This window comes from Xenopus tropicalis, chromosome 1, assembly GCF_000004195.4.
Source record: "Xenopus tropicalis strain Nigerian chromosome 1, UCB_Xtro_10.0, whole genome shotgun sequence".
Taxonomy (NCBI): domain Eukaryota; kingdom Metazoa; phylum Chordata; class Amphibia; order Anura; family Pipidae; genus Xenopus; species Xenopus tropicalis.
Window position 1 is genome coordinate 63,988,544 of NC_030677.2, and position 26,211 is coordinate 64,014,754.

Below are 26,211 nucleotides of genomic sequence, written 5' to 3' on the forward strand. Positions count from 1 at the left end.
AGACATATATTGTCATGGCCCCTTCTTTGTAATATAAGGTCTTAAGTGTGTGCTGTATATATTGTATTTAAAGGGCAAGGTAAGGTGAAGTCACCCCTAGTGACTTTAATCATGTATCACATACTTAACTCTACTTCAACAATCAAATTAGCTTGGTCCTGGTGTGTCAGACTCTTCTTCCAGCAATTGATATTAGACATTCACCACCAGGGGTTAAACAATAAATGTAACATTTTACAATCTCTCTGATGGTAGATGGGTATTCAAAGGTTTATATACTTGTCCCTAGGCAATCAGTCTACAGATTCTGTTGTGCACCCTTCTGACTGTAAGCAAATAATTCTAATTTCTAAAAATAATTTCCTTTTTTTTCTATAAAAATAAAACAGAACATTATGTTTAATCCTCGCCAAGCTGCATGAATCTATATTGGCAAAACAATCTTACTGAATTTGTTTATTTATTTACAATATGTGGAAATTGCACATCATTCACTGTAGACAGCAGATGCTAAATTTAAAACAAACCCACACTAATATATTTATATCCCTTAACTGAATGTTAAAAATTGTATCCATATATATCAAAAAGCCACTTTACAAATTTACCCTTGCGGGGCAGTATATAGGACCACGCCTCCCTACATCTAATTTAAAAGCCAGCGACGAACACAGCCACTGCTGCTGTTGGCAAAACCAAATTGACAAGAACTGCACAGATTTGCTCTTTGCATGTAATAGCAATAAAAATACAATGAGTGCCACAACCCTTAAGTGTCCTACCACTTTTATGTCTAACAAAAGCTGGTAAATAAGGCTCCTCTTCAGAATTATATATGTGTGCTAAGATAAAATGCTTCATTTCCCATAGATCATTACAACTTTTTCCCATCTGTATCATGATTACTAAAAAACTTTTCTGAACATGGGTTGAAAGGAAAGGAACCCTTGTTTTTCAAGCAAACAAAAACTTGTAATATTTTTCTTTTTTAGGATGGTGATTTTTTGAGAGAGGATAATAATGCAACATCTCGAATGAATGAAAGACGGTAAAGTGTTACATTTTAATGCACCATATAACATGGTACCCAGTAGCAAAGGTTTCTGTATTGTGTTTGACTATGAAGCCTTCATGTAGAATCCTATTAGGCTTTCTAGTCTAATTCACCTTTTGAAATTTCTCAGCTGTGCCTCTCATGATTATATGTGTGCATTTAAGAAGAACTAAAGGTAGAGTCACTAATGCTTAGTTGTTAGGCACCCCCAGTGATTCTAATCACTTATGAACAACTGGCACCCCCTGTGATGCTACATTTTTTTTCTCTGTTATAAATCCGGAATCTCTTGATGACTCAGGACATGGCTGATATGGCATTTTAACAGACTATCATTTAGGACTATGCATAGGCACATATTTGTTTAATTCAGTTCATACCCATGGCTTGCATAAGAAAGATTTAACTGCGGCAAAATTAATGTACAGGTACGGGATCCCTTATCCAGAAACCTGTTATCCAGAAAGTTCTGAATTACGGAAATGCCATCTCCCATAGACTCCATTCTAGGCAAATAATTCTAATATTTAAAAATGATTTCCTTTTTCTCTGTAATTATAAAACAGTACCTTATACTTGATGCTATCTAAGATATAATTGATCCTTGTTGGAGGCAAAACAATCCTATTGGGTTTATTCAATATTTAAATGATTTTTAGCAGACTTAAGGCATGGAGATCCAAATTACGGAAAGGCCCCTTATCCAGAAGACCCCAGGTCCCCAAGCATTCTGGATAACAGGTCCCATACCTGTATCAATTTCTGTTTTAAAAAGCTTGAACATTTCTGGGTGATTCCCAACATTTTAAACACTAGTATGTTTTCATTTTAGCATCATTTTGTTTTTTCCACTCTAGAAGTTTAGGTCTACAAAATGAAGAAATTGATAAATACCCAGAAGAGTTGATAGAACAACTTCATTTTTATCAGGTATTTTGTTAGCACTTTAAAATATATATCATACAGTATATGGGACTGGGAGAGAGTTTTTTTATGCTCAGCGCTTGCCGAAAAATCAGCCCTACTCCTGCTACTTGTGCCTGCACCCGAATGAATAGGATACGCTCGGGTGCAGGCACATGTAGCCGATATACGCATGAAAACGCGAGACTTTGCATTCTCTCGCGTTTTCATGCGTATATCGGCTACATGTGCCTGCACCCGAGCGTATCCCATTCATTCGGGTGCAGGCACAAGTAGCAGGCGTAGGGCTGATTTTTCGGCAAGCGTTTTTCCGCTTGCCGAAAAAATCTGCCCTACGCCTGGTGTGGCATCAGCCTAATAAAGGTATTTAAAATTCTCAGCTTTCAGTCATATATTGCCTACCCTCCTCATTGTCTATAATCATGTAGCCAGTTTATGGGCATCAGGACCCCAATTCTGGTGCATAAACAAAATTTTGGGATGATACAAAGCTTTCCATTATAGCAGTGTTCACATAATGGCACCTAGCTGTTTGCTGTGGTTGTGAATTCCAAGACTAAAGGAAACAAATTTTAAAGGAATACTGTCATGGAAAAACATGTTTTTTTTCAAAATGCATCAGTTAATAGAGCTTCTCCAGCAGAATCTTGCATTGAAATCTGTCTTTCAAAAATGCAGACAGATATTTTTTATATTTAATTTTGAAATTTCACATGGGGCTCTAGCCATATTCTTCATTTCCCAGGGTGCTACAGCCTTGTGACTTGTGCTCTGATAAACTTCAGTTAGACTTTACTGTTGCGCTGCAAGTTGGAGTGATATCACCCCATCACTTTCCACCCCAGCAGCTAATCAGCAAAACAATGGGAAGTTAGCAAGATAGCAGCTCCCAGTTGATATCAGAATAGCACTCAATAGTAAGAAATCCAAGTCCAGCTTGGGACTCCTCCAGTTACATGGGAGCAGGAAAAACAGCAGCTTATCTGAAAGCAGTTCTAATGTGTAGTGCTGGCTCCTTTGAAAGGTAAGAATCAGACACAATGCACTGAGATGCTGCCTACACACCAATATTACAGCTAAAAAATACATTTGTTGGTTCACAAAATTTAAAATGGTAGAGTGAATTATTTGCTATGTAAAAAGTGTAATTTAGAAATAAAAAGTACACCATTAAATCATCCCTTTAAACATTTTATATTTGGCAGCTTTTAGATGCAGACTTTTTCTTATTAAGAAAGCCACCCAGGACAAAATACCTCCATCAACAAGGTTTTTTTCCCCAAAATCCTGCGTGAGTTCTACAACTCACGCAAAATTTCCTTTATGATTGGTCAGGCCAAAAGGCTTGAGCAATCATAAATCTGCCCCATAGTGTAAGTAAAGTTTTCTATTGTGTTTGTCAAGCAAAATAAAAATAATTTGAAATTATTTCTAGTTTGACAGGTCCTCTTAAAGATATATAACTGCAGTCTTGCACTGTTTAGCAACAGTTGGAACATTTCATGTAAACGATAATGAGTTTTAATATTTTATATATATATTTATATTTTTTTTGTTTTTTCTGATTTCAACAGGCTGAAATGGGTAAGATACGATTGAAGATTGAAAATGTTACTAAGGAAAATGAAAGGTAAGCCAAATGGAGCACAAAACACAACTTTCGATTCCATGTAGCTCTGTTTAACTCCTGTTTTACATAGTTATGTAGTAGCTAAGGTTGAGAAAAAAACAGATCTATAAAATTCAACTGCTTGCTGAATGAAATCCAGTCTAGTTTTTAATCTGTCTCTTCCAAGATCCATTGTATGGAAAAGTGTTTAAAAATTGAGGAATCTGTTAACCAGTTATCAAGTCACTGCACACAGAGTTTTTTTTTTTTGCTGTTTTTTTTCTTATAATCACACAGTAGCTGAAGCCTTAATTGTGTAAATAAACCTAATTTAGACAATAATCTATATCTTTTGCTACAACTTCAAATCTCTGAGTAAGTTAGTTCCAGAATACATTTTTGAAATGTCAGGAAAGTGCACTAGATGCTTATGAGCTTATTTAAATTGTGTTATGTTAATGGAACAGTGTGGCTTATCAAATATTGACTAATTGCATCTGAATTATAAAGGCACACTGAAGCATATCTTAAATCTGGATAATGTAGTAAAGTAGCTTACATTTTAATAAGTGCCACACTTTTCAAAATGTTGTCTGCTTGAAGTAATGGATGTAGCAAATAAAAACATTTTAAATTAGTGTCACTGGTTGTCTAGAAATCAGATAATCACTGTCCTTAGAGAAATACAAGTTTCATTTGCATTTTCCACGTACAATATGCCTGCTCAGTATGCCCGGAACTAAACTAAGTAAGAGTTACATTTATATACATTTGTGATCTTGTACTTTTGACTTTAAATGGACCTATCATGCTTTTTCACCAAGTAAGTAAAAGTGCTGATTCATATATTGTTTCTTATTTGTTCATTCAGACATATTGTGTAGGGGTAACAACTGAAGCTTTTTTTTATCATAAACATATTCATAGTCATATTTGACCATATATTTCTCCAAATATCTTCCCATGAATTTTTGAAAGTTACTTACTGATGGTACAAGACCCCCAGCCATGATAATCACTTTAATTTCCTGTTAAAGGACTGCCTAAATACTTGGGATTTTGGTTACATGCCTAGTGAGAAACCCCCCAGAGTTAAATATGTCTGTGAAGATTCTCATTCATCCAGGTCATGATATACAGTATCTAGTAGAATTAAGTCTAGAACAGCTGGGCTTTTCTGTGTTTTTTCTTAAAAAAACCCACTCACACAGATCAGTACTTGCTGTTTGATTCCTACCACCCTTTGGAACATAAACTGGGAATATCTAAAAGGAGCTCTGAAAACTTGTGGGTACCCAGCCTTTATAAAAAATAAATAAAAGACAAGCAAAAAGACCAGACCAACAAACAGAAGGTGAAGCAACATAGTCATCCCATATATTGCATGAATATCAGAAAAACCTCGGAGAATTTTCAACAAACATTGCATTTCTGTGTTTTTTAAACCCAGCAACATTCTGAGACAAAATTTGGTGCACCCTAAAGACCCTACACCAAAGCACATGAAAAGTAATGTGGTCTATGCTGTCCAGTGTAGTGAGGAGTGCTCTGACTTTTACACTGGGGAGAAAAATAACCTCTCTGTATAAAAGACTAAATAAAAATAAATAAAAGACAAGCAAAAAGACCAGACCAACACAGCAGGTGAAGCAACATAGTCATCCCATATATTGCATGAACATCAGAAAAACCTCGGAGAATTTTCAACAAACATTGCATTTCTGTGTTTTTTAAACCCAGCAACATTCTGAGACAAAATTTGGTGCACCCTGAAGACCCTACACCAAAGCACATGAAAAGTAATGTGGTCTATGCTGTCCAGTGTAGTGAGGAGTGCTCTGACTTTTACACTGGGGAGAAAAATAACCTCTCTGTAAGAGAATGTCCCAACATAGGAGGGCTAACTACTCAGGACAAGACTCAGCAGTCTATCTACACCTCAAGGAAAAAGGACACTCTTTTGAGGACAGTAACGTGCATATTTTGGATCGAGGGGACAGATGGATTGAAAGTGATGTGAAAGAGGCAATTTATGCCAGCCTGGAAAAACCATCCCTGAGCAGAGGAGGAGACCTGCGACACTGCTTGTCACCAACATACAATGCCACTTTGACATCTATACCCCGTGGTTTCACAACAGTTCACACTTCCAGGAATGTACTTTGAAGGATTAACACCTTCATCAATGAGAATCATGGTACCATTCTGACTGGATCATCACCTTCTTACACCTATCAGTTTCAGCCAACACCTTACTGAATAAGTTCAATGGAACCATTATGATTGGATGTCTGTGACTGTTCTACCCTCAAGGGTTTAAATGCCGGGGAATTCCCTACCAGTCATTGGAACTGAAGAAGCCACTCGGATGAGTGGTGAAATGTTTTCAAGAAAAAACTCAGAAAGTCCAGTTGTTAATTAAGTAGACTTAATTCTACTAGATACCCCCAGAGTTAAGATATTTTGGTCTTTTGTTTATTTACTGGCAAAATATTTCTCAGGTCTAGACTCTACTAATCTTAAAATCTTTTATCTGCCAGACTAGTCTCTTGGATAGATAACAGACTCAAATTTAGTGTGCAGGTAGATTCATTGCTTGCCACTAGCTAAAACCAAACCTCTGCAATAAGTAATAAGACTGGAAAATGTTTACAATATGCTATGGCTGCCAGCAGGTGGTATCCCCTGGCTGACTGTTTATCATTTTACGTTTCTTTCTTCACCTTAATTGGCTCTATCTCTGTGTATTTTGCGAACAACCAGTTTGTCTTTTATTTCCTTAAAGGACTTTCAATAAGACACCCAATTGTAAATCCAATGTAACTAGTTCTAAAAATATATATAGAACTGCTGTTTATTATCAGAATGAAAAGTAATATATATTGCATATTCTTAGATCCCCTTGCATATGCTACTGGTCTGAGATCTCCCCACAGATTCTAAATAATATTAAAGTCTGTGGACTGTGAAGGCCATTTTAAAACATCCATCCCTCCTTTCTATAAGTGGTTGATTCTGAGGTTTGTTTCAGGTCAGTGCCTTGTTGAAATAACCAGACCCTTTTCAGTATGAATTTCTTCTGTGAATATGGGGCATTAGCTTCTGACAACTCTCTCATGCAGATCATTATTATATTAGCAACACTAGAATGTGGAGAGCCACTGGCAGTTAAATGTCTGGCAGTTTTAGATATTTCTTTTCGGATCTTGTATGGCATATGTATTGGTTTCATGTAACTTCATATGTTAATGTTTTTCACAACTTTTTTTGACAGCCAGAGGCATTTAGAGGTACAGGTATGGGACCTGTTATCCAGAATGCTCGGGACCTGGGGTTTTCCAGATAAGGGATCTTTCCGTAATTTGGATCTCCATAACCTGAGTTTGCTAAAATTCATTTAAATATTTAATAAACCCAATAGGCTTGTTTTTCCTCCCATAAGAATTAATTATATCTTAGTTGGGATCAGATACAAGGTACTGTTTTATAATTACAGAGAAAAGGGAAATCATTTTTAAACATTAAAATTATTTGCTTATGCAGGTATGGGACCCGTTATCCAGAATGCTCGGGACCTGGGGTATTCCGGATAAAGGGTCTTTCAGTAATTCAGATCTTCTACCTTAAGTCTACTAGAAATATATTTAAACAGTAATTAAACCCAATAGGATTGTTTTGGCTCCAATAAGGATTAATTATATCTTAGTTGGGATCAAGTACAAGGTACTGTTCTATTATTACAGAGAAAAAGGAAACAATTTTTAAAAATGAGAATTATTTGATTAAAATGGAGTCTATGGGAGATGGCCTGTAATTCGGAACTTTCTGGATAATGGGTGTCTGGATAAGGGATCCCATATCTGTATTTAAATAAAAAAAAAAAAAAAAAGCTTTTGTTTTAAAAAGCTCAAATAAGGGAGCCTATACACAAAAGCTTCAGCCACACAAGTGAAATGAGGAGGTCCAAAATATTATTATACGCAATAATTTAGGTTTTTTTAATATAGAACATTTATGGGCTTATTTATCAGTTTTTCAGTTTGTGAATTTGAGCTTGTTTTTCTAGCTCGCATATTGAATGGTTGCTTGTTTATTTGAGTTTGAGAATATGGCTTGACTTTGCCTATGACAACTCCCATTGAATACTATAGAAACTCACAAGCTTTTATATGGCAAATTTTTATATTCGAGTTTTCTGTTTTTTTGCACTTAATAAATACCAGACATTTGAGTTTTCAAGTCATAACTGGAATTCAAGTTTTTTAAGCTAAAAAAAAAATTAAATCAAGAAAAAAAAAATCAAACTCAACTGTTGATAAATAACCCCTTTAAAGTTTACATCTTAATTAAGTTCCCTATTGACAGTAGAGGTATGGGACCTGTTATCCCGAATGCTCTGGACCTGGGGTTACCTGGATAAGGGGTCTTTCTGTAATATGGATCTCCATGCCTTAAGTCTACTAAATATGTCTACTTTAAACATTAAATAAGCCTGCCTTTGAAAAGTAACCTGATGCTTTTCATAGTACAAAGAAAGTTATTCTGGATAATGAAACTAAATACAGGTATGGGATCCCTTATCCAGAAACCTGTTATCCAGAAAGTTCCGAATTACGGGAAGGTCATCTTCCATAGACTCCATTATAAGCATATAATTCAGATTTTTAAGAATGATTTGCTTTTTCTCTCTTTAATAATAAAACAGTACCTTGTACTTGATCCCAACTAAGATAGAATTAATCCTTATTGGGAAAACAATCCTAGTGGGTTTATTTCATGTTTGAATGATTTTTGTTGATTTAAGGTATTCAAATCCAAATTATGGAAAGGCCCCTGGAAAACCCCAGACCCTGAGCATTCTGGATAACAGGTCCCATTCCTGTACTGTTTAATTATTATAGAAAAGAAGGAATTTAAAAAAAAAAAAAAATAATAATTACGGGTAGGGATTTGTTATCCGGAAACCTGCTATCCAAAAAGCTTTGAATTATGAATAGGCTATCTCCTATGGACTCCCTTTCAATCAAATATTTTGAACTATTAAAAAAAGGTTAATTTTCTCTGTAATCATAAAACTGTGCCTTGTACTTTATCCCAACAAAGATGTAATTACCTTATTGGAGGCAAAACAATCCTGTTGGGTTTATTTAATGTTAAATTAATTTTTAGTAGGCTTAAAGGACAAGGCAACTCAAAATATAATTTTTTGCCTAATAAAAGAAACCAAAATTCTAAGCAGCTTTGCAATATACATTTATTACAAGTTTGTAATGGTTTTTGAGTTATTTGTATTTATAATTGCTATTAGAAGCAGTGTTTGCCTATTCTTTTCTATTCTTTGCCCTGGTGGCTCAGACTGTTGAAACATTGTAACACAAGGCAGCAGACTGACAGACCTGTATTGCTGGAGAAGCAAGACCTTTGCAACATTGTTTAAAATGTAACAACCAGGAGTTCGGCAAATGCTGCTTTCAATAGCAATTACATTTACAAATAACGTTTAAAGCGCTACAAATTTTTAATTATTTCATATTGGAAAGTTGCTTAGAATTATGTTTTCTTTCATTATGCAGAACATTATTTTTGGGGTTGACATGCCCTTTAAAGTATGGAGATCCGAAGCATGAAAAGACCCCAAGGTCCCAAGGATTCTGTATACCTGTATTTGATTAAGATAGAGTCTATGGGAGTTGGCCTTCCCGTTATTCAAAGCATTCTGGATAACAGGTTCTATACTGTATCAATACACATATCTTGAGCTTTTATAAATGTGCCCCTAAGAAACATATTTTATTTTTTGAACTAGTGAAATTATTATTAATCTATATCCTAAAGTAAAAAATCTGGTGGTTCTTGAGATTCCTTGGATTTGTTTTTAAATGCTTTTATAATATCCATATGGTCCTGGGTGATGCTCTTGACCAAGAGATATCAAGGCCCCAGGGTCCCTGCTGGTGCCCTCGCCGGCCGCTCCCCCTAACCCCCCCGACGTCCTCCCCGAGCGTGCATAAAATTAACGCGTCAGGGGAGGAACAATCGGGCAGGGGGAGCGCCGGCAAGGGGTCAGGTCCCAGTCCGACCCTGAAGTAAACCCAGTCTACAGTAATTTGACATTGCAAGTGATGGTCTCTGGGTAGTATATTAGATTTATTCAGAACAATTGAATTTGTCAATTTTTTTTCTCATTTATTCTTCTCAAACTTGAGTATGCAAATTAGGTTTTTGATTTGGTTTTTGAAAACTGATGCATTTAGCGCAGCCTGGTAGGTAGTTGCTTATCTATGTGTTCGGGTCAGACTTTATTATCTGATGATTCAGCCCTAAACACAGCTTTTGCTCTGGTTCCTTCAATGGCACCCAAACAAAATCAGCAGGATGACCAATATTCAAGGCTTTTGCGATATCGGTTGTCTCGCCAATCCACCATACACGCACCGAATATTATACAAAACCTTGTGTCGTATGCTAATATCGGTGCATGAATGGCCAGCTATATACCCCTGTAGTTATCACAGCATTCATGTTCAGAGCTGCACAGTTCTTTCCAAGTGACACAAATAATGTGGCAAAATGAGAGGTGGTGGGGAATAAAGATCTTAGATGATTGCAATTGTTTCCACAGGCTTCACGAGCAGCTAAAGGAATCTTTAGAAAAGCAGCTGGAATCTATTCCTTCTGGTTTCACCACTGAAGCATTTACTGAGCAAGAACTGATTAAAAACCTACAAGAACAATTGCAACTTGCAAATCAAGTAAGCTGGGATGAAGGCCTTATTTCACTCTTGTTAAATCTTTTTCAATCAAGCAAATACATATTTTCGTTTCCATTGAGGCATGTATATTATACTGTGTTTCCAACAAAGCCAGTGTCACTGTGAACACTAAAAGAAAAGAAAATCATAGGAAACGGGCCTTTTTATGACTTTGGGAAGAGCTGTTTTAGCTTTGCTGGCACAGCTTTCTTAAACTCCACAGATGTACACTATCTCATGAAACATCTGTGACCTATTAAATTAACTCTTCATGTATGGTGTTAGAATAGAAATGATATCTGGAGTGCACAAGGTAGAGCGGTATTCTGTTCTCTAACCACTAAAAATACACTGAATATGAATTGTTTAACCAACAGTGCCCCCTGCTTGAATACTGTATGCTTTATTGGAGTAAGCTATTTTTAATTATATGTTTTAACTCAAGACTTGAAATGATTGTAATTTGCAACAAACGCTGTTGTCCACTGTCATTCTGTTTGTTGGTAAATGACTTAATTTGTAAAGAAGCCACACAGTGAGTACATCTGTACATTTAATTTAATTCTGTTAAATTCTGTTTTATGAATTTCACCAGGAAAAAGAAGATGCCTTAGAGCTGTGGCAAAATGTTTCACAGGAAATGGATCGTTTGCAGCAGCAATATCAGGGTCACATAACCCAGGCTCATCTAAATGTGGCAGAGAGACAAAAGCAACAGGTACTCTTTTCTTTATAATGGGTTCTTCTAACTGGGCTTGTTTCATGTATATAAACTCAGTTTGTTTCCATACTGACCTCTGATATGAGGATTGACACCTGTGGGGCTTCCTGGGTAGGGATGCACCAAATCCAGGATTTGGTTTGGGATTCAGCGAAGATTCAGCCTTTTTCAGAAGGATTAGGATTCGGCCAAATCCACACTCCTGGCCGAACTGAATCCAAATCCTAAAAATCATATGACTTTTTGTCACGTAAATACAGAAGTTGCACACGCAGCAACATTTAACTCTTCCGAAACCTAATTAGCTGATGCTTGGTTCGGTATTCGGGCGAATCCTTTACGAAGGATTTGGTGGTTCGCCGAATCCAAAAAAAAAGTCTGACCCAAAAAAATGTATTCGGCGCATCCCTATTCCTGGGTTATATTTCACAATCAGGCCAGGTCTGGCAATCTCTGGATTCTGGCAAATGTCAGGTAAGATGGCACAGACAGTCACTATTTATTAAACTGGTGGGGGACTGTTTGGGCCTCTATGTACTTAAAATGCCAGGCAATAGGCATGGACAATCTGGCCTAGTCAGTGACAACTATTGCTTTTACAAACATCTTCATTCCAGCACTTTAAACAATTACTTAGGGGCAGATTTACTGTGCCCTGTTGTGTTTTTTTATGAGCAGTTATTGTTCATGAAAAAAATGTCTAGCAGGGCCGATTCACTGATTATTTTCCTGATTTAGTAATAAGCATGTTCTGTGCTACTACAGGGATTGGTAGTAATGCAGAAAATTATTTTTACCAAATCATTAAGCCCTTATTGCAGTCATTTTAACACAATGTTTGCTGATTTCTTGGGGCTTAACGATGCTTATCAATTAGTATTCAGTTCGTTATTTGGCCAAATCCTTCGCGAAGGATTCTGTGCATCTTTAACTTTGTTTGAGTTTATTAAATCACAGTTTCTGTAGATTAAGCATTTTTTAAGATTACCAGTTGTTACCTGCTACAATGATTTATCCATAAACTGTTCATCTCTGCTGCTGTGGAATATAAATTAACCGATTGCCTTTCTACCTTCCTTAGTATAATAGCCTGGTACAGCTCTATGTATAATACATAAACTGTTTATCTTTGCTGCACTGTGGATATTAAAGGATGGTGGATGCAGAAACACAATTTGTGGATATAGTGAACTGATATATAGTGAAATCTTCTGAGATAAACTAAGCTGCAATGGTTCTGTCTTGCTTCAGTGCTCTGTGCCATTTATTCTCTGTGTCTCTCAGTTCTGATAGCCTGTACTTTCACACCTCATATATTATAAGCTGCATCCTCTAAGCTGTTATCTGCTATAAAGCAGCATATAAGTAAAATAAAAGCTTGTGCAGAACAGACACAGCAATTGCATATGATGCATGTCTTGCACTTGCTTACTTTTAAAGGACAAGGAAAGGCTATTAAAGAGTTAACCTTCACTGAAAGGCGTACCTTCGGTGTTGCCATTAGTGCTGTTTATTCCCCTCTATTTCCAGCTCTTTTTCAGTTCAAATGCCACATTGTTAAAATATAATCTTAAGTAAAAAAAAAAATTCCCAAGATTCACCTCTCCTTCCCCAAGACCAAGACCGTGGAGCATGCGCATAAGATAGAATTACCAGTCAGCGCATGCGCAGAAATTAAATTCTTGAGTGCTCCTTGAAGCAGCACTCCCAGGCACTCCCTTCAGTAAGTGCAACAGTCGACTTAAAGGAGAAGGAAATTCATTTTGGCATTTTGCTGCCAATAGATTTGCCACATTAGTGCCTCCTAGAACAATGTATTTATTCTGCAGAAACCATTACTATACCCGAGTAAACAGCTTAAGAAGCTTTCTCCCTTTGCTTAAGATAGCAGCTGCCATTTTAAGTAGCTTCCTGCCTGCAGTTATAGCTGAGATCACACATTCCTAAGGAAGGGGGAGGGAGTTCATAGCATTCTAGTGGGAGGGGGAGCAGGAGAGAGGAGAGAACTACGCAGACTCTGGCCTCAGGAATTAAGGATGTTTCTGAGAGTCAGACACTGGAACATCATGTTTACAAAAAAAAAGAGACAAGAAATCCTGTTTCTTTTGATATAAGGCTCAGTGCAGCATGCAACTGTAAGTGCTTATGGCTGTATTTACATAGACCTTTTCTGATAAAGCTTACTTGGAAACATGCTCAGCTCAAATGAGGAGAAAGTAATAAGCACTGGCCGATCGGTGTGTATATTTTCCGATTTTATTCTTGTGTCATGGCAACCTTTTAAAAGGAGAAGGAAAGGCTAAGTCACTCGGGGGTGCCAAAATGTTAGGCAACCCCCAGTGACTTTAATTGCTCACCTTTTACCCTGGGCTAATGCCTCTTTTAGGAGAAAACCACACCAGCCCGGGTTACCTGCAGCAAGTGTTTCCTCTTCTTTCTTTCTACTGTCTTCAGAATCCCTGGGCCGGCGCATGCGCAGTAGATGAAAAAGCCGATTTTTTCACCCACATTGTTCCCCTGTTCACACCTCAGTAGGAGCAGTGCCACCATTATGTCAGTGTATGCTGTCTGTGTGTGCCATACACACAGGCAGCATAGGGCAGAGAGAGTATGGACCACATAGGCAGGGTAGGGCAGGCAGAGTATGGCACACACAGGCAGGGTAGGGCAGGCAGAGTATGTGCCATACTCTGCCTGCTCTATGCTGTCTGTGTGTCCCATACTCTACCTGCCCTATGCTGCCTGTGTGTGCCATACTCTGCCTGCCCTATGCTGCCTGTGGGAGGTGAACTTGGCAGGGGATTGTTCTGGGAGTTTGATAGCATTTGAAAATAGTCATTATATGGTCTCTAAGATGTGTAATTATGTGCTGGGGTTACTGTGCTTTCCACAGGGGAAGAGGAGGCATATGGATTCAAGTTTGTGTACATTTTTGATAACATTGGTGTGGTTTTAAGTGGGTGTGGTTTAAAAAGGGGGAGTGGTCAAACTGGCTTCCATTATCAGCCCTCTACCGCGTTGGCCAGAAAAATTTGAGCCCTCGGTACCACAGAAGTTGGACAGCGCTGAGTTAGACTATGAGTCAGCTTCCTGCTGATTGGATCAGATCCACATTCCTAAGGGGGGGGGGGGAGTGAGTTCTAAGCATTCTTAAGGGAGGGGGGAGCAGGAGAGAGGAGACAGCAAAGAACTCACTCCCCCCCCCCCAACTCAGCGCTGTCCAACTTCTGTGGTACCGAGGGCACGAATTTTTCTGGCCAACGCGGTACAGGGCCGATAATGGAAGCCAGTTTGACCACTCCCCCTTTTTAAACCACACCCACTTAAAACCACACCGATATTATCAAAAGAGCTTTTAAGACTATACCCACATTAATGGTGATAGCGCAGCAAAACCCCAAATGGTTGGTGCTCACTGTAGGGATATCACCCTTCATTCATATGTGAAAGAATTATATTATGCCATATTAAGACACAAACTTGAATCCATATGCCTCCTCTTCCCCTGTGGATAGCACAGCAACCCCAGCACATAATTACACATCTTAGGGACCATATAATGACTATTTTCAAATGCTATCAAACTCCCAGAACAATCCCCTGCCAGGTTCACCTCCCACAGGCAGCATAGGGCAGGCAGAGTATGGCACAGACAGGCAGCATAGGGCATAGGGCAGGTAGAGTATGGGACACACAGACAGCATAGAGCAGGCAGAGTATGGCACATACTCTGCCTGCCCTACCCTGCCTGTGTGTGCCATACTCTGCATGCCCTACCCTGCCTATGTGGTCCATACTCTCTCTGCCCTATGCTGCCTGTGTGTATGGCACACACAGACAGCATACACTGACATAATGCTGGCACTGCTCCTACTGAGGTGTGAACAGGGGAACAATGTGGGTGATTAGAGCCTGAGCCTGAGGTGTGAACACTGCAAGGATTAAAAGGTGTGAACAGTACAGGAGATTACATATTTAAACTATACAGGCGGATTACAGCCTGAATATGAGGTGTGAACCATTCAGGGGGCCATTTAATCTCAGTACTGATACCATTTAAAGCTTCCACAAAGGTAAATCATCAAAGCAGCCAGACAGGTGGGGGCCACACAGAGGGCGGTCGCCAACATGTTCACTTGTTATGGGTGTCTGTGCAGGAGTGAGGTATTATGGGAACTTGCGTTACACAGCTCAGCGTTTTTTCTTCCTGTTTGGCTTCTGATCTGAACAGGTGAAATATGGAGAGACTTAAGGGCACTATTGAGACAACTGAAGGTATGCCTGCAGCTTGAGATTAACTCTTTATTAGCCTTTCCTTCTCCTTTAAGAAAGAAAAAGACATTCCCTGTTAAAGCACTGGGAACAGAGCCCTGTTTTTCAAAGGAAGAAGTGTGGCTGTTCTCTACTTAAAATTCCCTTGCATCATTTACTCTTGTAGTTAGTAGGATTCATTGTGTTTATAGCACACACAAGGTATGATTATAACCATAAAATGTATGTCTTGGAAAATATGTAACAGTTAAATTGCATGTATGTTATGGGTGTAAGGTAAATTAAGTTTCTTTTAAACATTTATCTAGTACGTAGTTTGAATTGGCTTACCGCACTGCAGTGAAAGCAGTGACTGAGCTTTAATTTTTTTGTTGGTGTGTCATTAGGAACAACTAGCTCATCTTGAACAACTTAATAAGCAACTCCTTGAAGCAAAAGAAAAAGCAGAATTGGTAAGCATAACATCTGTACCTTATGGGAAACTTTCTTTGGTTGTTGGATTTATGTAGAAATAGTATTTTGTACAAGTCTAGAGGTATGATAGGCTTATATCAATGACCTTTTTTTTTTTTATAGCTTTCTGCAGCTCTGTTTTTTTGACACGAAGAAGGGTTCTCACCCCAAAAGGTTATGCTCTGCCTTTCTCAAAGATAGACTGTTCTAAAAAACTAAGGAAAAATTTAAATTAAGTTGCTTAAAATCCCACTGACTGAAGTGGGATCTGTCACCCAGACATAAACAATTGTATATTTAAAGTCCTTTCCAAATTAAACATGAAAGCCAAATTCCTTTTTTGAATAACACATCCATACCCATTATAAAGCCCACCAGAAAAATATCATTCCTCCTTGAGACTTGCTGCTATTACTAAATAAATGCCTTTTAATATATTTGTTTTTCTGGATGATACATTGGACACAGTATTCCCGACAGTCCTCTGCAATAATTTGTGCTATCTATGCCTTTGCAATGGAAAACTTGGTTTTGAGGCTTTTTCTTTATTTCAAGTCACAACAAATTTCTTCTTAAGTCAAGACTTGGGACCGGAGTTATCAACATTTAGATTTTAGTGGTTTTAGAGGTTTTTGAAACCACGGAAAAACTAATTTCCACTAAATCCACAAATGCCTAGGCATTTATTAATACATCCTATTTGAAACAGCAAAAATAAACAATGGAAAGAATTTTTCGTTTGCAGAATAATTTTCATGTGCTTATGTACAAACAAGAAAAACACCCAAAACCCTCTAAAACCACAATAAAATAGATTGTTACAATTTGCCTAGGACAGCTTTTAGATAGGGTTGTTTTGTCCCTTTTTCTCTTTTTAGAATGTTGCATTTAAACGTACGTTTCATGAACAATCCACTGGTTGGAAACACTAGGGAATTAAACTATACTATACTTACTAGAGTGCCCATTAACATTTTTTGCCAAAAGTGTCCAGACTTTCAATCTCCAATGGCATGTTATAACATTCTGTGCTGAGTGCTGTTTGTCTCCAAACAAACCCAGCATCACCAAAGTCAAACACCATCATCACTCCGCCCCTTTTCTTTGCTGAGCTCTCCTCTTCTCTCTGTCTGTGAAGATGGACAAAGAGGTGTCACTGCACATGCTTGATTTATTTCTGTTGGACACCTTGTTGACACCACTTTGACCATCTTCACAGACAAAGAGAGAGAGTTTTAGTAAATCTGCCCCTTACATTAAAACATTATTTCCTAAATATATACTATTCATGCAATGTATAATAAAGAGTCTAGGACAAGAGTATGACTTTCTTAACCATAACATCTTATTAGTCCTTATATGAAAATTTGTGTGTCTTATCTCTAGTGATACATTAGAGGTTTCATATTGGCTGTTTCTGTGCTTTCTGTCCTGAATTCCCATGTTGTAACTTTGCATTTGATTAACTGGACCCTCAAGCAACTTACAACCTCTTCCTGGAGTTTTTATCACTTAGTACCTTGCAAGGTTCGGCAGGTATTTGCATATGTCCCTGACTGACCTTTTCTGTTTAATTTAGTCCAAAAGTAAAATTTTTAAGTGTGTTTTAGTTATAGTTTAGAACAGTGCTGTCCAACTGGCGATCCCCCTCTGTGTGGCCCCCCACCTGTCTGGCTGCTTTGATGGCCTACCTTTGAGTAAGCTTTAAATGGTATCAGTACTGAGATTAACTGGCCCCCTGCATGGTTCTCACCTCAGATTCAGGCTGTAATCCCTCTGTATTGTTTAAAAATGTAATCCCCTATGTTGTTCACACCTTTTAGTTTCTGCATTGTTCAACCCCTGCAGTGTTCACACCTCAGGCTCAGACTGTAATCACTCCCATTGTTCACTTCTTCACACCTCAGACATAGGTACTGTAGGCAGAGTATGGCACATACAGCCAGCATAGGGCAGGTAGAGTATGGCACACACAGGCAGCATAGGGCAGGTAGAGTATGGCACACACAGGCAGCATAGGTCAGGGAGGGTATGGCACACAGGAAGGGTAGGGCAGGCAGAGTATGGCACACACAGGCAGCATAGGGCAGGCAGAGTATGGCACACACAGGAAGGGTAGGGCAGGCAGAGTATGGCACACACAGTAAGGGTAGGGCAGGCAGAGTATGGCACACACAGTAAGGGTAGGGCAGGCAGAGTATGGCACACACAGGAAGGGTAGGGCAGGCAGAGTATGGCACACACAGTCAGGGTAGGGCAGGCAGAGTATGGCACACACAGGCAGCATAGGTCAGGGAGGGTATGGCACACAGGAAGGGTAGGGCAGGCAGAGTATGGCACACACAGGCAGCATAGGGCAGGCAGAGTATGGCACACACAGGAAGGGTAGGGCAGGCAGAGTATGGCACACACAGTAAGGGTAGGGCAGGCAGAGTATGGCACACACAGTAAGGGTAGGGCAGGCAGAGTATGGCACACACAGGAAGGGTAGGGCAGGCAGAGTATGGCACACACAGTCAGGTTAGGACAGGCAAAGTATGGCACACACAGACAGCATAGGACAGGCAGAGTGCTGCCTGTGTGTGCCATACTCTGCTTGCCCTATGCTGCTTGTGGGAGGTGAACCTGGCAGGAGTTTGTTGTGGGAGTTTGTTAGCAGTTGGAAATAGCCATTAAATGGTCCCAAAGGTGTGTAATTATGTACTGGGGGTTGCTCTGCTATCCACAGGGGAGGAGGAGGCATATGGAATTTAAGGGTATATCTTAATATGACATAATTCTTTCACATATGAATGATGGTTGATATCCCCACAGTAAGGACCAAGCATTTGGGATTTTGCTGTGCTACCACCATTGTGATAAAATGGGTGTGGTTTGAAGTGGGTGTGGTTTCAAAAAGGGGAGTGGTCAAAACTGGCTTCCATTAGCGGCCCTCCACCATGTATGCTAGAGAAATTTCGGCCCTCGGCACCGTAGAAGTTGGACAGCACTGGTTTAGAAAAATAAAACTTGAACTGGAGCGGACGTCTTTAATTGGGTTAAAGTGCGTATGTACTAAACATGGGATTTGGTTTGTTTGTCTATTATTTAATCAATATGTGAAAGTGAACTCTTAAGTGTTATGTAAACATACTGTGCTGAGCAAGTAGATGCAGTATTTTGCTTGCACAACCCACACTTTTGATGGTTCCGGTAAAAGCCTCTCAAATTTTAATATTTAAATTGGCTTTAGTGTGTGATCACATTGTTTATAGAGTATTCAATTCATTCCTTAAAGTATTCTTTGTGCATGGGCCATGGTTACTGTGGGAAGAACGTAGATGTTAACACGTTTTGTTTCACAGGTTTTATTTTCACACAAACTAATAATGTTTTTGTTTAATATTTGAAGACAAACCAACAGTTTCTGCACACTGTAAATAAGCAGCAATTGGAAAGAGAGCAACTTGGAAACCAATTAAGGTATGTTCTGGATATGTTTATTAATCATACATGTACAAAGTTCTAAAATAGGTTTAAACTGTTTATGTGCAGCTGTAATTTTTTTTCGTGGATATAAATGTACAGTATAGTACAGCATATTTTAAACAAGTCAATTTTACTGCCATTGCAAAGGGTTTATTTAAGGAAAAGCAGAAGTGTACTATGCCGTCTGGCTTGTTAAAGCAGAGACTATGATACAGCAAGAAAAATGTTTACCTTTGGTGTAATGGGTTGTGCTGGTGCTATATAAATAAGCCATGATAGGATGAAGATGTATACCCCAGATTTCACTGTTACTTACTGGTAGAGCAGCATAAAGTATTGAATCCTTTATGCCTTGCTTATCATTTGCCACTTAATTAGCCTGCTTTGATGGCTGTCCTTGGACTTAAAAATACATATTGAGTCTAACTGACACTATAGATGAAAAGAGGCCATGATCCTGTATTCAAGCAATGCTTCTGAGAGAAATTACTGATGCAATCCAACACTTCATAAAAAAAGAATTTGTGCTGTAGTAGTGTATCAGCATCTGTTTCACAGCACCAATAAAGCTAATACCTTAACTCCCATTAATTGTGACTAAGGGCAAAAGGGAACCCTGTACTTCACACCTGCTGTTGACCATCTGTTAAGTCCAATAAGCCCTAAATAAAGGGCAGGTACTGTATCATGCATTCTGATTTTTTTACACTTGGCACTTTCAGTTGGTGCTAAAACATTTATTTCGATTTAAAGAGAGTTAAAGCTCAAAAAAGAAAAAGGTAGAAATAATTTACGTTATGCATAAGCATAGTGTAGAAGTTCAGCAATCCAATTATTGTTAAGATCCATGCCTCTGGTGTTGTCCACCACAGACCACATCTTTCTTATCATGTAGACCCTACCTACTACCCAGTAGTTCTGCAGTTGTAAAGTGGTAAGTGTTCATTGGTTACAGCAGTGAAGCAAAATATTTGTGAACCTTTTAACCCAAATACATAAATCATCAAGTACATCTTCAACTGTGGTTCAGAGTTTGAACTTTTACTAATCCACCAATAAAATGTAAATAAACAGCAAAGAAAACTTTACTTGTTTCATCGGTTACTACTTCAGCTGTTCTAAAGAAAACACCTATAAAACCAGTGGAGCTTATTAGTACATTTAGTACATTAGTTCTGATTTCTTTTCAGCCGTGTTTTGCGCAGCTGAACAAATAATCAGCCATGCAGCAGGTAGGTTTTAAAGTAGCTTAGTCTTAAAGGGAAATCAGCCAATAAAATACACAGTGGTGCATGGTCAGTGAAGTCAATGAACTTGAAACATTTACTACAATGAAATCCATCATTTTATATTATAACCTGAACAAAGTATTTTTTATATCTAAACAAGGATCTGATCAGTTTGTTTTATGGGTGTTCAGGTTTAATGTCTCAGCCTGCCTCAATTAACAGGTACTGATTTTCATTTGAAAAATAAAATGGTCACAATACATGAAAATTGAATCCTGCTGAAAAGCAATTATGTGAATACGTTACTGCAGTACTAGTCAAAATACATTACTGCAACTTATTCTAAAATGTTTACAAAATATAATCTAGAAGGTTTATTTCATAGATCGTGGTTTTAAAGGGGTGAGGTGCAACCCTTAGATGTAGGGTTAGCTTTCCGGATCTTTTTTAAAACTTGATGCCCATTAATAAACTAACAGTCACCCTTTTTAACTAGAGATACATAAATTATAGACTCGGATACAAGATGCTTTTTTGTTAAATGTCAACTGACTATAGAATTTGCATGCTGAGTTGCTAATTAGTAATCAGGTCAGATAGATGATGAAGGCTGAAGTGACATAAAGCTGAACTAATTAATTAATTGCTAAGCTACATGTAAAGGTATCCAAAACCCCAAAGGTTTTTCCTGTTTCATCTGGTTTTAAATACTGATTAATAAAGGGTCAGACATTGAGCATAGCATTTTATTTATTTATTTGGATTTGATATTGACCAGATGTAACCTTGCTTTTTGCTATGCCTGATAACACTGACATGATCTAACCATATCTAGTCCAATCATTTGGCAAGCCTTAGTTTGGTTTTATTAGTTCAATGTCTACATTTATAAAAGAGTGATCAAGCAGGTTTGACAAAATCAATAATCCCTTTTTTTATCTGTCTACCTCAGCTGTTTAGCACTTTTCAGTTCTGGTGTAACTAGAGGTTACTGGGCCTCATAGTAAAACTACGTTAAGGGACCCCTAAACTTTGGAAGCAAGACATTTTTCATTAATGTATATTGAAACTTCCAGAACCCCACTAGGCCCACTAATATCTACCAGTCCAATCAGCAGTGGCAGGATTTGCATCATCTATAATTATGTCCCTGTCTGGGTTGGGCAGATTTTGTGTGTTTATTCACATTTATTTCAACAGGCAGGCAAAACAAGAGTCACGAATAGCAACTGTGAAGCTAGAAGAAACTACTAAACTAATAGAAAATCTGCAGGAGCAGCTGCAAAGAAAGGTAAGATGAAATCACATCTGACATTCAATCTATGCAGGTCACAGAACTCTGAAGTGACTTCTGACAGCCTTATACATTTCAGAGTGGTTACAACCTAATCAGTAAAATATCAAAAAAATGCATGCGCCAACATTAACAGTATAAAACCTTTTTTCGGCATATGTATTCCTATTTGATTTTAAAAAAGGTTATCTAGTTAACAGTTTACCATAGTTTACCTGTAGTTTAAAGTTATGGCATTATAAGGAATTGCATTATATTGAATCTGATATACAGGTAATGGATATTAGAAGTGCTTCATCTGATATATTACATTGGCGGCAGAATGTCAGTGTGCTGAAAATGTTCAGGGGTTTTCCCTATTTCCATTAGGAAGAAGATGAGGTGGCTGCTAAGGCAAAGGAGGAAGCTTCAGAAAAACGAGTTCAGCATATTCAGTCTGCTTTCACACAGTTAGAAACCAGGTAAGAAATGAATTATAATCAACTTTCTTTCACCCATACTGCTCATAGATACAATGTATGAACAAATCTCAAAACTATATTGACATACTGCAATGTAACAGTGCCATATTTCTTTAGTATACTTGGGAAAGCAGAAGTGCAAATTGTACTGGGGCATTGTATGCTTACAAAGACTTTGGTTTGGTGTTTATGGCATGGAATCATAAAGAGAGAGTAGCCCTTGCTATATGCACATTATTTTCTTTAGGTTGCAAAAATACTATTTCCATAGTTTTAGTCAAAGAATCCTCTGAATTATAGACTCCAAGCAAATAAACTGGCAAGTATCAGGCAACAGTACTCAAATACAAGTGAAACGACAGATAACTACAATGACAAGGCAATCTTTTTTCTGTAGGAAGTGCAACTTGCTTCTGTAAGCCTAGTATACAGTAGATCAGGAAGATCAAGATAACCGCTAGCAATATAACTTATTATCTTAGAGATCTGTTTTATTGTAGTAAGAATAAATGCATGATTTGTATTGCTTTTGCTGTATAATACAATAAAGCATATATGCATTTTATTTAAGGCTAAAAGTAGCTGTCCAAGATGTAGAAAAATTTAAAGATGAACGAATTGCACTCGAAAAGCACATTGGGGAATTACAAGCAAAATGTGCAGAAGTTGAAGAAGAGAAATATGATGCTGTTTCCAGAGTCCGTGACAGTATGCAAATATTAGAAGAAGCTAACCTACAAAAGGACCAGGTATAGAAAATTATATATTATTATATATATTATATATGTAATATATACACATACACACATGATATTCTTTCTTTAGAATATTACACAGTGCATATGTGTATGAAGTTTCTATTTGATATTTGAAGGCTCTGCTAAGAGAAAAGCAAAAGGAAGAGGAGATTGAAAATATGAAAGAAGGCATGAATAAAATAATTCAAGAAGCTGCGGCAAGAACGCGGAAAGAGGTAAGACATTTCAAGGTTATCCTAATCCTTTTTGTATTTCATATTTCAATGTATTTTTACCAATTTATATAAATAAGGCAGCACTGAAACCATAATTATTGGATTAGCTGAATAATGAACCCTCCACAAAAGATTTGGACAAATAATAAACGGACATGTGATCCCTGTTTCACATAGAAAATTATAAACTGTAGAAAAATTAAGTAATCTGTAAGCAAAAATATCACATTTAGGTGTATAGATATACAATGTAAAAAGGCACATGACGTTGGTTAGAGGTTTGTAAAATGTCATTAGCATTGTACTATTTGTTTGTTCGGGGGCTCACAGTCCTTCCCACTACAGATAAAAAAAACTGATTTATATTTCAATTAGCGCTCTGGCTCACCCAGTTAAATAGTAGGTTCGGGTGCTTATGCCCCGAACCTTTCGCTTATCACTTTTTTCTCTCTTCGTTCTGGGGAATTTATGCTATTCTGTAAATTCAAAATGCAGGATGTTCACTCACTGCTTCCTTTTGGTGGCCTGGGTGCCATGCTCCAGACCTGCAGCATGGGGAGATTCAACTTCAATAGCCAGCACAAAACAGCATGCACTCGTCGGACTCCAGGACAGCGGATAAAAATTCAAAAAAGCTTTATTAAGGATAAAAACCTAATGTTTTTCGTGTGACTGCACACCTATTCATAGGTACCAATGAATACGTGTGCAGTCACAGGAAACATGTTAGGTTTTTATCCTTAATAAAGCTTTTTTGAATTTTTATCCGCTGTCTTGGAGTCCGACGAGTGCATGCTATTTTGTGCTGGCTATTGTCATAAGCATTAACCAACAATCCTTGCAACAAATGGGGCTTGACTAAGCAGAGAATCGTAGTTTACCAAAATGTTTCTGGCCAGAGTCTTAGAAAAATGTATAATTTGTCTACCCAATAACTCTATCTAAGGAACTTAATGTCACATCCTGTGCTAGCATGGGCTTAACATTCTGGGCAGGAATGTTTCAAATCTGTGCAGCCTGCAATCTGAAAAGGTTTTCAATAAAAAGGTAAAGGCAAGTAATGTATTTTTTAACATAGTTTCAAAGAAATGCTAAGGATTTGTTTAAATGGGTCATGGGGCTCAGACAGATGTTCGGTAACAGATCAGGCAAAGATCAGTCAATGGATACAGTGCTCTTCTGAACATGCAGTGCCCCCCATGTCATTTGATCAACAGCTCAGGGGCCAAATGATCAAGTCAGCAAAATTTGGTGCAGCACTTGGGAGTTAAAATCAGGCAATGGTCCACTTATTGGTGACTTCTTTCAAATAACTGATATGAATGATCAGTTATTTTAAAGATTACACACACAATATTTCCTTTTTAAAGACCACTGTAACCTAGGATCAACAAAAGCAATTAAGTCTTACATTGAACCTATGGTTTTACCTATTGTTTTTGTCAGATATTTTAATGTGTCATATCAGTCAGTCCAAAAACAATTCAGTCTATTTCCCCTTCAGTTTTGTACATCAGTGTCCCTCAAGAAGAAAAATCAAATATTCCTGAAGGGATTTTTGCTTCCGTTAATGTTGTTTTAAATCTGCTTGCAGGTATGCCTTACCTATTAAGTGCAATTTTATTGTTTCTTTGCCTAAGGCATGAATTGCACATTTTTTTCTATTTCTAGGACATAGGTAGAGTATAATAGGATGGAGCAGTTTGCACATTTTTGAGCGGAGCAAAGTATAAAGACAAATTTGGCTTCATATTCAATTTTGACAATCTAAAGAAACTGAGCTCTGTTATAAGAACAAAACAGCATACAGGCCACGCACAAATACCTATATGATAGCACTTAGAGGCATATTTGCTAAAACTCTTAACTTTTCTCATTTTCTTTTAGAAATTCAAATAAACTCATTTCCACTAATGTCTGACATTTACTTAACAGTCAGAAATGAAATAGTCTGTGTGGGAAAAGTCGCCTAAAAAAAAGCACAAAGCTGCAAAATGTTTGAAATTGTCACTCCAAAACCTCTACAGCGTCTAAAATCCAAAGCCTCTAAAGTTTTGTAGCAAAGAAGGATTCTCCAGGGAAGGGAGGGGACATCTGCCATTGATTTCTGCACAAAATTGGCAAGTTAGCCGACTAATTTTTACGGATTACGGATGACGGATTGCGATTTTTAGCCATTTTGTTGCATAGTAAATCTCAAAAAAGTTGCAATATTCTTGGTGCAACTGTTAGCTCTAAAAATCCAAATAAAGAAAAACAACTTAGTAAATGCCCCCCTAAATGTTCATAATCATACATTTCATTTTCAGAAAACAAGCCTTACAAATATCTTTAGTAATCAGGGAAATTACTGGAACAATAGAAAAACAAGAATGAATACATCCCCACAGTGTTACAACACTTATAATGATATAAGTGCACTATAAAAATGGTTGCATTGATTACCTGAGTTAGCTAGAACACTACTGAGCTGTATCTCTAGGGAGGAGAGAAACATGCACTTGAGTGAACTCCCCCTAGGGATTAATTAAGTATTAACTACATAACACAGGGAAGTAAAACTCTACCCCACTAGGATACCTCAGGCTTCTGCTATAAGAAGAGGCCTGTATTTATAGACTTAGTGCTTTTATGATAATCAGTTCTTTTTAATTTGTATAATAAAACTTTTTTTTTTTTAAACTATCATTATTCATAACCACCATTGCTATTTATGCTTAGTTCCAGCTTGCACAATATTTCTAAAAGCTTGCTTTAGATTATATTTAATTTTTTTTATTTTAAACCTAATTGTTTCACTGTTCCATTTGTGCTCAAGTGTACAACTAACAATGGTTCCTGGTTTTGGATATGCTGATTAATACAGTTTTAGGGGAAAATGGCTGAATGCCACATGCAAACCAATTCCTGTTCTCTTTATCATGATGGACTGTAGATGTGGCACCTAGCTATAAGACGTGTACATTATTTAGATACATATCTGTATATCACATACTGGATA

At 37.7% G+C, this 26,211-nt stretch overlaps 1 protein-coding gene across 4 annotated transcripts in view; it reads left to right on the plus strand.

Moving 5' to 3' along the window:
- sclt1 (sodium channel and clathrin linker 1) overlaps positions 1-26,211 on the plus strand; it is a 69,997-nt gene that overhangs the window by 14,223 nt on the left and 29,563 nt on the right. For 3 of the 4 annotated variants that reach the window (NM_001199930.1, NM_001199932.1, XM_018091526.2), the window contains 11 exon segments: positions 993-1,048; positions 1,912-1,984; positions 3,553-3,608; positions 10,210-10,339; positions 10,935-11,057; positions 15,719-15,784; positions 19,177-19,247; positions 21,683-21,773; positions 22,146-22,237; positions 22,809-22,986; positions 23,112-23,210. In NM_001199930.1, the coding sequence (NP_001186859.1) occupies positions 993-1,048; positions 1,912-1,984; positions 3,553-3,608; positions 10,210-10,339; positions 10,935-11,057; positions 15,719-15,784; positions 19,177-19,247; positions 21,683-21,773; positions 22,146-22,237; positions 22,809-22,986; positions 23,112-23,210 (1,035 nt within the window). 4 annotated transcript variants of the gene reach the window in all.